Source organism: Camelina sativa, chromosome 16, assembly GCF_030686135.1.
Source record: "Camelina sativa cultivar CO46 ecotype springtype chromosome 16, ASM3068613v1".
NCBI classification, from domain to species: domain Eukaryota; kingdom Viridiplantae; phylum Streptophyta; class Magnoliopsida; order Brassicales; family Brassicaceae; genus Camelina; species Camelina sativa.
In genome coordinates, this window is record NC_141895.1 from 19,171,220 (window position 1) to 19,184,910 (window position 13,691).

Here is a 13,691-nt window from a genome sequence, read left to right on the forward strand (position 1 = left end):
AATAAACTGCGAATTCGAATGAATAAAATGCGTTCTTTTGCATCTTCGCCAAAGCAAAAGCTATACACTGATGATGAAACAGATCGATCATATACCATCCTCATTTACTTCTCCACAATTGGGTGTAACAAAACTAATATATTTCTAGGCTTTTGCTGCATTTGTTTCTTTTTCTTCTTCAGCATCCTGCAAACACGTGAAGGCAGATTTAGATTCAACCAAGATGTTTCTCTTGTTGTACCCTTTAAAGAGAAAGAATCAAATGTTTAACTTACAGAGTTGCCAATCTTGTCGAAGTCATCATCACCCAGGCTTCCTCCATCATCACCATTATCATCATCATCTGCAAGGTTTCACAATTACACAAACAAAATTCAATATTTTAAGAGACGGCTAAAACTTGAGAAGCAAAGTATAAGTCAAGGTGTCTCACCGGGAGCTTCGTCACTGTCTTCTAAATCTCCCAGGAGGAATGTGTCAAGATCTTGCTCAGAGGATGCAGTAGATGTTCTGCTTTTTGTGACATTCTTTTCACCTGTTTCTGTCCCTTCAACCCCTGGGCTCTTCTTAGCTTCTTCCTCTTTACTCTCTGCTTTGTTCCTAAGTTCCTCCATGTACTTCCTCTCATATCTGAGCCAAAACAAATCATTTCCTCTTAGTTCATGCATGCGGCTATCAAGTCTCATACCCACGCCACGAAAGACATGGGTGCTCAATTCACTAATCACGTAACAGATATACACAAACGATTAAGGTGCCAAGATCTTCTATATGTACTTTCAGTTAAACGTTCCTTTGGTTTTGCTATTCTCATTTGTGTGTTACATGGTTTTCCGAGAGAGCTACTGAACCGACATAGATGATTGGCAACAACTAGAGAATTCACTAAAGAAGTCTCTGGATCAAACCCATGTTCCCATATGATCAGGTATGGTTTCATCTAACCAAACGTATGCATCTAATCACATGTCTAAAGCTGCATTGGTTAAGCTATGAGACAAAATAGTCTAGCTATCGTTTCTTCCTCCAATGTTCTTAACCCAATTCTCAAATCTAGGTCTTTACCCTACTCAATAGTGAATGTCAAAAACGTTTTAGAGTTTGAGAAGAGATAGTAGAGCCTCACGGTGCAACATGAGTGCTCACTAAGGTAAAGTATATCCTCCAGAACCTCCTTTCTTTCATGACTCGTGGGCATAACTCATATCTTAACTTCGAAATTTGCTGCAACAAACATCAAACAATGTAGCACATAAGAGACGAATCTACAAGTTAACCAGTATGCAAGATCAAACTATATAGAATTCTCAATTCCCAAAATCCAAGTATTATTAGTACCTTAACGGAACCAAGAACAAGAGTGGCATGCCTCTCCTGCCACTCCGAAAGATCCTTCCGAACATTAGACGCACTTGTTTCCAAATCAGAAACTTCCGAAGATTCATCTAATCCACATTTACCATAACACATTGCAAATCCTCAATTCCAAAACACACAAAGAACCACCACACAAGATAAAACAACAACAAGAAGATAAAAGCAAACCATACCTTGTTCAGGAAAAGCCTGGAACGTAGCAGACGTCAAACCTTTAACAAACTCTCTCAAATCATCGGTAATACCAAAGCTAACAAGCTCAGATTCAGAGATCACAGAACCACCACCACCAGATCCTGATCCTCCCCCAAACGGAGGTATAATGTCGGCAATAGATTTAATGTTCTGGATCTGATCAGCTTGCTTCAACGCAACGACTTTGAGCTGATCCGCTTTGGTGGAAACCTCGGCGGCGAACTCCTTGGATTTTTTCGCCGTCTCGGCCACGAACTCGGAGACGTTGAGCGAATCGGCTTTCTTAGAAGCTTCGAGAGCGAACTCTTTGGACTTTTTGGCGGTTTCGGAGACGAGATTGACGAAGGTTGTTGAAGATGATTGTAGTGTTATGGTTTGAGACTTCTTCGCTGCTTCTTCTGCAAACGATTTCGCTCTCTTCCATAGATCTTCCATTCTTTCTTTCTTTCTTCTTTCTTTTTTTTTTTTTTTTTTGCTCCGATCTGTTATTTTAGCGTTACTGATGAAATTAAAGGTCTTTGTTCCGTCCTACGCGGAGAGACCCTCTGGGTCAATCAGAGGTCTTTGACTTTTAATACGTAATATTATGAGAGTTTTTTTTTTTAATTTAGTGAAAATAGTGAAATATATATTTTATATTTTTATAATTTTTAGTTATAAATTTTTTATTGAAATATCTCTACTAATTTACACTTTCATATCTAAATTAATTAACTTGAATCCAATTTAGAAGATTACTTTTGTGAGAAGGATGTCACTGATAACAGAAGTGAAAATGTATAAAACAAAAAGAAAAAAAAAAACAATTAAGAAAATTATATGCTGAACTGATCGAAGCAAGTCATGGAGTCGATAAACTTGTTAAGGCGCTAAATTAAAGATGCTGAACTTCAAAAGTTGTGTCGTTGTGGATTTTGCTCTAAGAGCTAACTAATCGAGCTAGCTATTATTTCAGGAAACATGTTTTCTTGACATTGAGGTTGGTTAAGAAACTCTTAAATGAAGATATCAAAGAGATTGCTGATAAACCTCTAGCACCTGAGTTGGAGGAAAGACAACTTCAACCGATAATTGATAGGCTAGTCGCCATTTGAAGGAATTATAGATAGATACAAGTGAAACTATTGTAGAGGCCGATATATAGGTTATGATATAATTGATAGTCTTGTTTGTGCATCGATGATGATGAGGGAAAAGTTTTTGTGATTATGCATGACGTTGTTCGAGAAATGACATTGTGGATCGTATCTGCTCTGAAATAAAATAGGATGTTTTTATTATGCATGCAGGTTTTGGGCTACGAGAAATTCTAAGGGTTAAGAATTGGAACGTTGTGAGAATTATCAATTATGTCCCCCAGAGGTGTCTGACTTTCAACAGTTTTATTGATCGCACTAATCTTCATGGCTATCGATCGGAGCTAATTTTATCAGTTTTTTAAGTATGTTTTATTTTTTAAAGATATTTCACTATAATTTTTTGTAGAGATATCTCTTCTATGAATCGTGGTTTAGACTTTCTCGAATTGTTTGAGAAAAAAAAAAAAAAAAAAAATCTACAGTCTCGTATTCAAATTAATTACCTCGAATCCACCTGAAAAGATAGGTTTGAGTTAATTTCAAGATTAATAACAAACTTTTATTTGTATGCAAAGGTGCAGATAATCGATCGTTTTGATTATCGACTTTAACGAAAAGAATAAATATGATATCATAATGGACAGCATGACATGCATGTATGCTTTTAAATTCTATGTTTTGTACAATTGTGATTATTTGAACTTTAAACTTTTAAAGCATGGAATTAAAAAGATTTGAACCCAGTTTTTTTAAAAAAATGATAAGACTATGCTCTAATTATGGGCTTGTCAACGTTGAACAAAGCATAGAAACGTTTGTTGAGTTCATATGATATCATAAGTGGCCAAGTGGGTGTAGTCGTGTAGCCTGTCGAGCAGACTAATATGCCGCCGGCGACATCACGCAGTCGAAAGTATACACAATGATAACTCGGTACGTCTTTGAGTCGAAAGCAAACCCTACAAAATACAAAATACAATATTTCTAGAATCAGCTCATTAATGTATTAGGACTATGTTCATGTTATTGCTTATTTCTCAAAATCTTACGTGGTTATTTCCTTAACCAATATATAAAAACTTAATAATTATTATTTCTTGAAACTTAGAACTTGACTTTTCAAGGTTGTACATCGAATAATTACTGTCAAAGTGTCAATTGAATCATAATACAACTATATCATTTTCTCTATCGATATGTTAACCTGTGCCAGTACGACCACAATGATATTATGGTAACTGTATTATATGTATAGTTCATTTTGGTATTGGAAAACACCAAATAATCGATAAAACAAAAAAAACCATGCACAACTAATATCTCCTGCAGTAGTACAAGAAGAAAATGCAGAATTGTTTTTGCAAATAACTATATATAGAAAGTACCTTTAAAAAAATATTATAGCAGGAGAACAGCAAGAAGAACAAAAATAGTTATGGTTTTCAGTAAAAAGGACCATTAAAAGAAATAATAGTTTGGAGAAAAGGAAGAATAGATAGATAGCGATGGGGAGAGTGAAAGATACGAAAGAATATATGGTTAGGGTGTGGTCGAATCTTTGTATGCAGCTAGAGACCACTCTTTGCCCCGCCCACAGGACAGGACCACTCCTCTGCCAAACTTATTTTTACTAATTTTATTGATAAATATCGTGTTAGTTCGTGTAACCGTTATTAATTAATTAGCCTAGAAATAAATAGATTAAATAAAGTTGAATCGAGTTTAAAGATGTAAACAGTGGCAACTTGGGTAAGGGTTGATAGGTGGACCATTTTGGTAGATATTGGTGAACAGAGGAGCCAAGTTGCCCATCTCTTTGGAGATTTATCCAAATCTTTTCTGATTGCTACATTTTTGTTTATATATACTTCAATTTTAGCTTCTCGTTCCAGTCTATATACGCTTTCATAGTTGTTTTTCTTTTTTTGTCTCAGTGTATTTCTGTATTTATTTAATTTTAATGAAATAAATCACTTTATTTGTTATTACATATGTTTTGTATATTTTGAAAGCACTCGTATTTGTTAAAAAGGATATTTTGATAGCACTCCTATTTGTTTTGGATGCTTTTTCGAATTGTTTGACCATTTTATAGTTAAGTTTTGCTGAAAAGTGCATTTACTTCTTCTTTTACATAAACATATGCATGTGATTCTTTATCCTCGTGTAGTGGTGGAACATTAGCATGATGCGATTCTTGTGTGTTAGTTGATGTAATAATAACAAATCTAGAACTAACGAAATGGTAATGTTCTGATGATCGACTCATGATCGGAGTCTACTAGTACAAAAATGAAATGATGTTTTTCTCTCCCTCGTCGTATCATACTAAATTTGCATCTACAAGAACTGATTGAGCTCATTCTACAAAGGCAAAATAAAATAAAATGAAGAGAGTGGCAGTTGGAAGCGTTGATACAAACTTCGTGGGAATGTAGGTTTGGTAACTCCCATAGTCCTATGCAACTAATTACGTTATTAAGTCGGAATATAACAAAGCTTCGGTCAAGTATACCGTTATAAACGAACACTAGCTAGTAGCTGGAACAATATAATGGTTATAGATGTTCCATTGTGCGTAAAACAAAGATTGTTTGAACAATAATACTAATTCTAACTTCTAAGAACACATTAAAAAAAAGTGTTCTTTTTTTCCCCAAATATTTGAACAAAAACCTTATAAAACCTACAACAACATAATTTTTTCTTCAATTTCAAAAGTACATTTTAAAACGACAAAAAAAAAATATTCCAATCAATCACATTTTAAGATACAAAAATTAAAAACTACACACAAGTTTTTAGTTTTATAATATTGTGATTTATATAGTAAAAGGACAATATAATTAAATCACTCAAAAAAAAATGAAACAAGTAAAAACATTGATGCCGACAGAAATACTTGTTAGCATCCAAAAAAAAGTTGTTTAAAAACAAGTGTGTTTTTCATGTTTTTACTATTTGGTGTCAAGACTCCCCCTAGTTATATTGTCAACTTTGATAACTAACGTTTATGCACACTAAAAGCTACGTACCAAAACGTGACGAGAAAGAATTAAGGAAACATATCATGAGTTGAATAACAATAGTAAGTAATACATAAGCCCTTAGTTTAACTAGAACGAAAAAAAAAAGAATCTCGCGAAACCTTTAGGTGTCTTGGCATCTGTATGTATTGGCTTTAACAGCTCTGTCTGACGTGGACTCTTTTTCTAGTCTCGTACCGACGTCTCTTCGTTTTCTCCAAGAGGCTCTCTCTCTCTCTCTCTTCCTTATTTTTAGGGTTGTTATTATTTTAACGAATTACTTTTGTCGATTAATCAATCTAGCAGCCAGTCGTGTATGTATAATGCAATTACGAAACCTTTTTTTTCTCTTTCGAATACGTGCAACAACGAGTACTTAAAAAACAGTAGTAGTATTCACTTTAGGGAAGAAAAATAAAGTTTGGGGAAAGTTTTCAAAATATTAAAAGAAAGACACATGACACGTGCGTGACTGCCACTCTGTCTCCACATGAAAATCTGACTCACGGGTCTGCCTCACGTCGCGTGCAACTTTGCTTTAATTATTCCGCTAACTCTGTCTTTTTTTTAAAAAAAAAAGTTAAACATTAACTATATTTATTTAACAAAATATCTCAAAAAGAAAAGAACCCGACCAAAGTTTGTACTATGTTAGTATATATCATTAAATATATATATATCGTATATATTTGACATAATAAAATGTTTTTTTTTAAAAACTCTTTTTTAACCCTTAATCTTTTTAAAAAATCTTAAACTACAAAAAAAAAAAATCTTTTAAAAATTCACTTTTTAAATTCGTAAATATAAACAAAGAAAAAGCCATCTAAACGAGTTTTTTTTTTGTTTGTTTAGTTAGAATTTAAAACTATTGATTGATTATTTTATAAATGCAATTTGAGAAAGCTTAATTTTCTTGTTTAATACTAGACTACTAGTAGTATATGATTAGGTTTAGACTGTTTAGTCAAGAAGCTAGAGTAGTGTGTGTGTGTGTAATTGACCGTTGATTCAAGTTATTGCTTACTAATTTTTGTTTAGCTACTACTCCATATGGCTCAAGTTAAACGATATATATATATAGCGTAACGGGAGACAGTTATTTTGAGCGATTAGTTTAATCACAGGTTAAGTTTAGTGAAGTACTAATTAATAGTAGTGTTTTTAAGTACTAAAAACTAACTGATACCTGAACCAAGAATCCGGTGGATTTCATAGGCCTAAAAAGGCTACGGACCCCTGGTAAGACCTACTTGTAGGGTTTGGGGACCGTACTGTTTATATAACTCATACATGCCAGTTTTTTGGTTTTGATTGAGTAAATTAATGTTTGTATCGATCAAAAAAAAAAAAAATTTCATACATATATACGGTTTTTGAAAACTGTTGAATGCTCAGACACATGATACAAAAAGAAAAGAAAAAAAAAGAAACATATATAAATTTAAATTTTAAATAAAGGATTTGCAATAGAGACGTCAAGTAGTAAAGGGAGTTTGTTGGTTCCACTTAGTTATAAATTATGAACAAAGAAAAAGTGTAATTCGTTATTTCAAGATTCAAAGGGTAAAAATTATAAATAAAATCATACTTATATCATCATCATCATCATCATTGTTACTACAAATGTATAATATATCACAATAGTTTTGTGTCACTGTATTATTTCTATAGTGTTACTTAACTTGAAATCTTTATTTATAGTTGACCAAAAAGGAAGATTAATTTTGAGTTTTAAGAAATTAGCAAAACCTTAAAAGCGGATTGATGCTATTCATAGCAGAAAATTATGCCATAACAATTCTTTTTCATCTAAATATTCAGTTTAAAGACAAACATGTGACTCACATTATGTAGATTTTTTATATTTAACAGTCAGAAACTACAACAAAAAAAAGTTGCATGTGAGAGAGCTCCGTCTCCCCCCCCCCCCCCCCCCCACACCGACGAAGTTAATTAAAGAACATGTCCTTTGCTTATGCATGCAACTGATTTATATTATAAAGTAAAATATTTAGAAGAATTACAATAATAACTTTTACATTCCGGTAAAAATTGTTACATTCCACCAACTGTACGTATAAGCTAGTATAGTATTTGCATAAGTTGACTATTGCCGGTCTATATGGCGCACTTCCATGAATTCGCTTGGAAATTATGTTGCATCATAGGTCGGCCACAACGTGTTGCTCCTTAATTTCATGGTCCAAACCCCCTTAGTGGCATGTATTCTAAAAATTTGTGTTGTATAAAGTTGACCATATTTGAGAAAAAAAAAAAGAAGAATGGCACTTATAAACTAATTAAAAAATCCAACAACATTTTTTAATATAATCAAACAAAGTTAAGTTTAATATTTTATTATTCATACATACCGTTATGATATCACCATTAAAATTCGTGTAAAATTTGTTAACTCATCGTGCCGTTTTTGTTTTCTATTTTATCTAATGTAAATTTGCTAATAAAAAAATAACATACTGCATATATTGTTTACCGTTATAAAAATTTACGACAAGCCTACTTATATATTATATTTTTAACGGGTCAATGTAGGAACAATAATATAATAGAAAGAAAATAACAAAATTTGACCAAATTAAATGAACGACAAATAGAAAATCCAAGTTCGTGACTAAGAAGTGACTAGTCCTCCATATACGTTAGTAGATATAGAGCCCCGCGCTTGAAATCTCGACTAGACAAAACCATGAATTAATAAGGAACATGGTCACCTTCACATCACTTCGATTCGAACAAATGTAAGTATTTTTTATATGTATATTTTTAAAAGATCTCCTCTTTGTAGCTAAACCCTTGTATTTGATCTCCGAAAGCAACCTTTTGGACCAACGACCTCGAACACACACACACAAACTGTTTTGATAAACAGTAAATTTAGCTACTATTTTTAGAGCTTCCTCGACAGGAAGTTTTAAGAGGAGTTTTAAGCCAAAAGAAGAAAAAAAATAAATGAGAAAAAGGAAAAAACAACCAGAGGTCTTCTTATTTAGTAGACTCAATCTTATTATAAGAGACTGTACGTGTCATAAATTGGTTGGATAAACCGATTAATAGAGATAATTTTTTTTTGATGGTCGATTGATTTTTTTTCTTCCTCTTCCTCTTCCTCTTCCTCTCTATGTCTCTCTCTCGAACTCGCGAATTGACAATCGAAGAAGAAGATGAAATTGGAGGAGATTGAATCGGCGGAGGTGATTGAATTGATCTCAGTCGGCAGTTATTTTGTTAATTTTGTTCTTTGAAATCGAGAATCTTCTTCAACAAATCGGGTTCACTATTTTCTCAATTTTTATTTGCAATTCGATTTCGCACTCTCAGTTTCATAATTTTGTTGAAGTTTTGGATTGAAACTTGTGTAATCATAGTTTTATAGATTCATAGTTATTGTGTGTGTCATGGTTTGATAATTTATTCAATGATACATGTTAAATGTGGTGTTTGTGTATGATAGCTTTATCAAGTTTTGTTTTTTTTTTTCTTTCTCAAATTATGTTGTGTGCACATTGCATTGTTTATTGAAGCTATGCCTAAACGAACAGCAGAGACAAATCTGTCACCTGGAATCCAAAGAAACAGAGCACTTCAACTTGTTCGACATAAATGGGTTGGCAAATTCTTTGCTATGAAGGTAAAGTTCTCTTATAGTCTTGAGTTTATGAAAAGTTGGAAGTAGGAAAGTTTAGTTCTTTAGATGATATGATCACTTGGTTAGGTCACATATGGTGAATGAGGCCTTTGAGTATACAAGTACATTTGGGGTTTGAGTTTGTTTGTTTTATGAATCACAGGTCATACAGATGAATATACAAGAACAAATCCGGAAGCAAATTGTCCAGGAGCTCAAAATTAACCAAGCATCATCACAATGTCCACATGTAGTTGTTTGCTACCATTCTTTCTACCACAATGGAGCCTTTTCACTTGTGCTCGAATACATGGACCAGGGATCTCTTGCTGATGTGATACGACAAGTGAAGACTATTCTTGAACCTTACCTTGATGTTGTCTGTAAACAGGTACGATGGAACTTCCTACAATCCACCAAATGATTTCAAAAGTATTCTCATGGTTTATCATCACTCTTTACTTATTTAACCCTTGTTAACAGGTTTTGCAAGGCCTTGTGTACCTCCACAACGAAAGACATGTCATACACAGAGACATTAAACCATCAAACCTTCTTGTAAACCATAAAGGGGAGGTGAAAATCTCATATTTTGGTGTAAGTGCAAGATTTGCTAGCTCCATGGGACAGAGGGACACATTTTATGGAACCTACAACTATATGTCGGTAAGAAATGGTTTCCAAAAATCATCTACATTACAAATTTCTTGATGCTGCAACAAGAAGAAACATGCCTCGTCTCTTTTTTACTTCTTCACTTCACAACCTGAGAGGATCAGTGGAAGCACATATGACTACAGCAATGACATTTGGAGTTTCGGCATGTCTGTGTTAGAATGTGCAATAGGAATATTCCCTTACTTAGAAATCTGAAGATCAGCAAAAGCCGCCAATCTTTTATGAGCTCTTGGCAGCAATCATAGAGAATCCACCACCAACTGCTCCTTCTGATCAATTCTCACCTGAATTCTGCTTCTTTGTATCAGCCTGGTAAATAGGAATTCATTATTTGCATCTTCATAAACTTTTTTTTGAAACACATCTCAATATTAATGGGTAAATGATTCTTCTTTACATTAATAACAGCATACAAAAAGATCCTCCAGCAAGAGCATCATCTTTGGACCTCTTGGTAAGTAATTCCTACTCACCACTCTCTTTTTCTCACAGGTTTGGTAACTAGTATCTTTGATGGAACATTCTAAGACTTTTCGTTCATGTTCTCAGAGTCATCCATTCATAAAAAAGTTTCAGGACAAGGATATTGATCTCGGGATACTTGTTGGCTGTCTCGAACTACTTGTGAACTATCTTAGATAAGTAATTCCTCTTCTTCTGCATTTGCATTTGGTATATGATATGATATGATAAGATACATGATATTGTGTAATGTGTCTCTAAAAGATTATTACTTGAGGATGAAAGTTGAATGAGATTTTATTATTCATTGTGTTCTTTCTTTAATATGTAATATACAAGGTTTTGGTTTGTGATTAGATAGACTCAGTCAATTTAAAAAGTCACTTTTCTCCCAAATTTTGACATCTCATTCAGGCTAAATCAAAGGATAAGAATATACTATAGTCTTAACTTGAGAGATCCCGCATGAGTCATGTCTAATAGCATTTGCTTGGTTTGGTTTACGGTAGAGTTGACAGAGATTAGCTGCATTGTTTTGTTTTGGACAACTTTGACAAGTTTTCATTTTTGTTTCAACAGACTGCATTTCTTTGTTTTACACATTTTTATGATGGAAAATTTTTAATTTCAAAAAACTATATTTTCAAAAAAAAAAGACTCAAAATTATATCCCACCATTGGAGGGGATAATCTTAATTAGGAGATGAGGGGTTCTTATTTTTAAAACAGTATATAATATATTTATTAAAAATTGAAACAGTACATAAGAGCCCCAAAAATATAACCCTTATTGTGGATGCCCTAACTACTTCGTCTCTTCATTAATCCGTGCCATATTTTTTTTTCTCATGACCAATAAAATTAAAAACCAATATATATTTTTTTTTTGAACTAAACCGATTTTATTTCAATTAAAGATCGTTCATACCGGTTACAAGGCTTTCCTTAGCCAGAGCATCTGCTCGACAATTGAAATCCCTAGGAATGAAAAAGAAAGAAACATAAGAAAATGCAGTTGATAACTTCAGGATATCGTGGAGAATCCAATAGAGTTCCTTGACTTGGAGCTCCTTGTTGATTGCTTTGACTAGGGTTAACGAGTCTGAAGTGAAAACGACCGAGGTGAGATCCGATTCAATTGCAACTCTAACTGCCATTAGAGTTGCCAGCGCTTCGGCTACCAGTGGTGAAGCGACATACGAAATTGGGGATGATCCTTCGTAGATTGTCTCCTCTTGAGGGTTTCGAATTTCCCAACCCAGTCATGTTGATCTAGACCTCTCGGAGCAAGCGATGTGATTTAGACCTCTCGGAAACGGTCGGGTTGGTGTTCGTATCTTGGTGAGTGGTTTGTCCTTCCCACTTTGTGCCTCTTGCCATTCTTTAGCCCGCATGATCGCTATAGCTAATACCTCATTTCCTGTCAACTTTTCTTTATTGAATAGTAGACGATTCCTTGCTGTCCAGATGGCCCAAAGGATCCAAGGGGAAAGAGGACCGGTGGTAATACCGGTAGGAGGAAGATAAGTCGCTTTCACAGTTTGTGTATTCCCCTCCTGTATAGATTGGGGGGGTATAGAGGGGCTTGTGACCATATCTGCTCCGCAAAAGGACAAAGAAAGAAGAGGTGAATTTCAGATTCTGCACTTCCACATTGTGGGCAGCTGGCTGTCGGACAAACTTGGCGGTGTATCAGATTCTCTCCCACCGGTAGTGCATTTTGGGCTAGCTTCCACATAAACAATTTGATTTTTGGCGAGATATCCTTCTTCCAGATGGCCGCACGCCAGTCAAAGTCCTCCACAACGTACGGATTTAGGTTCCGATACTCTGCTTCTCGATCTGACATTATTTCATGATAGCCAGATTTTGCTGTGTAGGTTCCAGAAGTTTGTGGGAGCCATGCCCATTCATCAGCAGCGCCCACAAATTCCGAATCTCCGCTTCATACTCGGGTAGGATGAGCCTGATAAGCTCCAGATTCCATTCCCTGGATCCTGGTAACATGAGGTCAGACACCTTCAAATTCTTTGTATGTTCTGTGGGAGGGCCCATGGGTCTGCGGGGAGAGCTTAGCGAGATCCAGGGATCATACCAGATCTGGATTCGCCATTTCCTATCAGCTTGCCTAATCTTTTCTTTAGTAGATCTGGTCCTATACAAATACTTCTCCATCCGTGGGAGGCTGACCCCGAAACTTCACTTTCCAGAAAGGAGGAGGAAGAGCAATATTTTCCCTTCAGGACTTTTGCGAGTAAACACCCTGACTTGGTAAGAATTCTCCAACTTAGTTTAGCTAGCAAAGCATCATTGAATACCTTGATATCTCTAAATCCAAACCTCCCTTTTTAAAGGATTTTGTCATCTTTTTCCAGGATATCCAAGTTATTTTCTTTTGCCCCGTATTGGAGTCCCACTAGAATCTAGTAAGAACGGTCTGAGTCCTTTTGCACAGCGAGTTTGGGATTTTGAAACATGTCATCGTGTAGGTTGGCATGGCAGCTAGCACATATTTAACAGAATTAATTTCCCTGCCATGGAGAGGAATCTAGACGACCAGTTGATAGCTCTTTGCTTTATTCGGTCCACAATTTGGGTAAAGAGGTCTCTTTTTTACTACCAAAGAGTTTCGGCAGTCCCAAATATTTGCCTTGACCACCCTCTTTATGGACAGCTAAGTTTCGCTTTACTCTTTCTCTTGTATCCCTCTTCGTTTTTGCCAAAAAAGTAATAGCAGATTTGTCAAAGTTGATATGTTGTCCTGATGCTTCTTCATATTTGCGTAGGATACTCTTCAGCTTCGTGCAACTTTTCTGATCCGACTTACAAAAAAACATTTTGTCATCTGCAAATAGTAAATGGTTTACCCGAGGACTTCTTTTTGCCACTTTGATACCAGGTAAACTTCCTTGTTCTTGTGCTCGGTTGCAGAGACCAGACAAAACCTCACTACACATAATGAAGATATACAAGGATAGTGGATCCCCTTGTCTGATGCCCCTCTGTGGTGTGACCCTACCCAAAGCTTGGCCATTTATCAGGTATGAATATGACACTGTTGTAATAAACTGCATCATCCATTGGATACATTTTTGGTGAAAACCCATCTTTTCCATTACTGCTTGAATGAAATTTCATTCCAAACGGTCGTAGGCTTTACTCATATCGGTTTTAACCGCCATAAACACTTGTTCTTTTGCCTTTGATGTCTTCAAATAGTGCAAG

The 13,691-nt window shown here is 34.9% G+C and overlaps 2 protein-coding genes and 1 pseudogene across 3 annotated transcripts; 1 reads left to right on the forward strand and 2 right to left on the reverse strand.

Annotated features, from left to right (window-relative positions):
* Positions 1 to 141: 141 nt before the first annotated feature.
* On the reverse strand, positions 142 to 2,068 carry LOC104750735 (uncharacterized). The gene is made up of 6 exons (XM_010472572.2): positions 1,551 to 2,068; positions 1,339 to 1,445; positions 1,127 to 1,224; positions 434 to 630; positions 276 to 343; positions 142 to 186 (listed from the first exon to the last, which is right to left on the reverse strand). The coding sequence occupies exons 1-6, from the start codon at positions 2,005 to 2,007 to the stop codon at positions 145 to 147; spliced, it is 969 nt and encodes a 322-aa protein (XP_010470874.2). The 5' UTR covers positions 2,008 to 2,068; the 3' UTR covers positions 142 to 144.
* Positions 2,069 to 9,231: 7,163 nt separating this feature from the next.
* LOC104753712 (mitogen-activated protein kinase kinase 6-like) lies at positions 9,232 to 10,783 on the forward strand (annotated as a pseudogene). Its single transcript, XR_015585317.1, has 6 exons — positions 9,232 to 9,329; positions 9,490 to 9,717; positions 9,810 to 9,923; positions 10,053 to 10,316; positions 10,413 to 10,458; positions 10,554 to 10,783. The product of XR_015585317.1 is annotated as a mitogen-activated protein kinase kinase 6-like (transcript).
* A 594-nt stretch (positions 10,784 to 11,377) lies between these two features.
* LOC147925725 (uncharacterized) lies at positions 11,378 to 12,315 on the reverse strand. Its single transcript, XM_087492738.1, has 3 exons — positions 12,148 to 12,315; positions 11,773 to 12,022; positions 11,378 to 11,700 (listed from the first exon to the last, which is right to left on the reverse strand). Exons 1-3 carry the CDS (start codon positions 12,313 to 12,315, stop codon positions 11,378 to 11,380), a joined length of 741 nt encoding a protein of 246 aa, XP_087348864.1.
* Between the last annotated feature and the right edge of the window lie 1,376 nt (positions 12,316 to 13,691).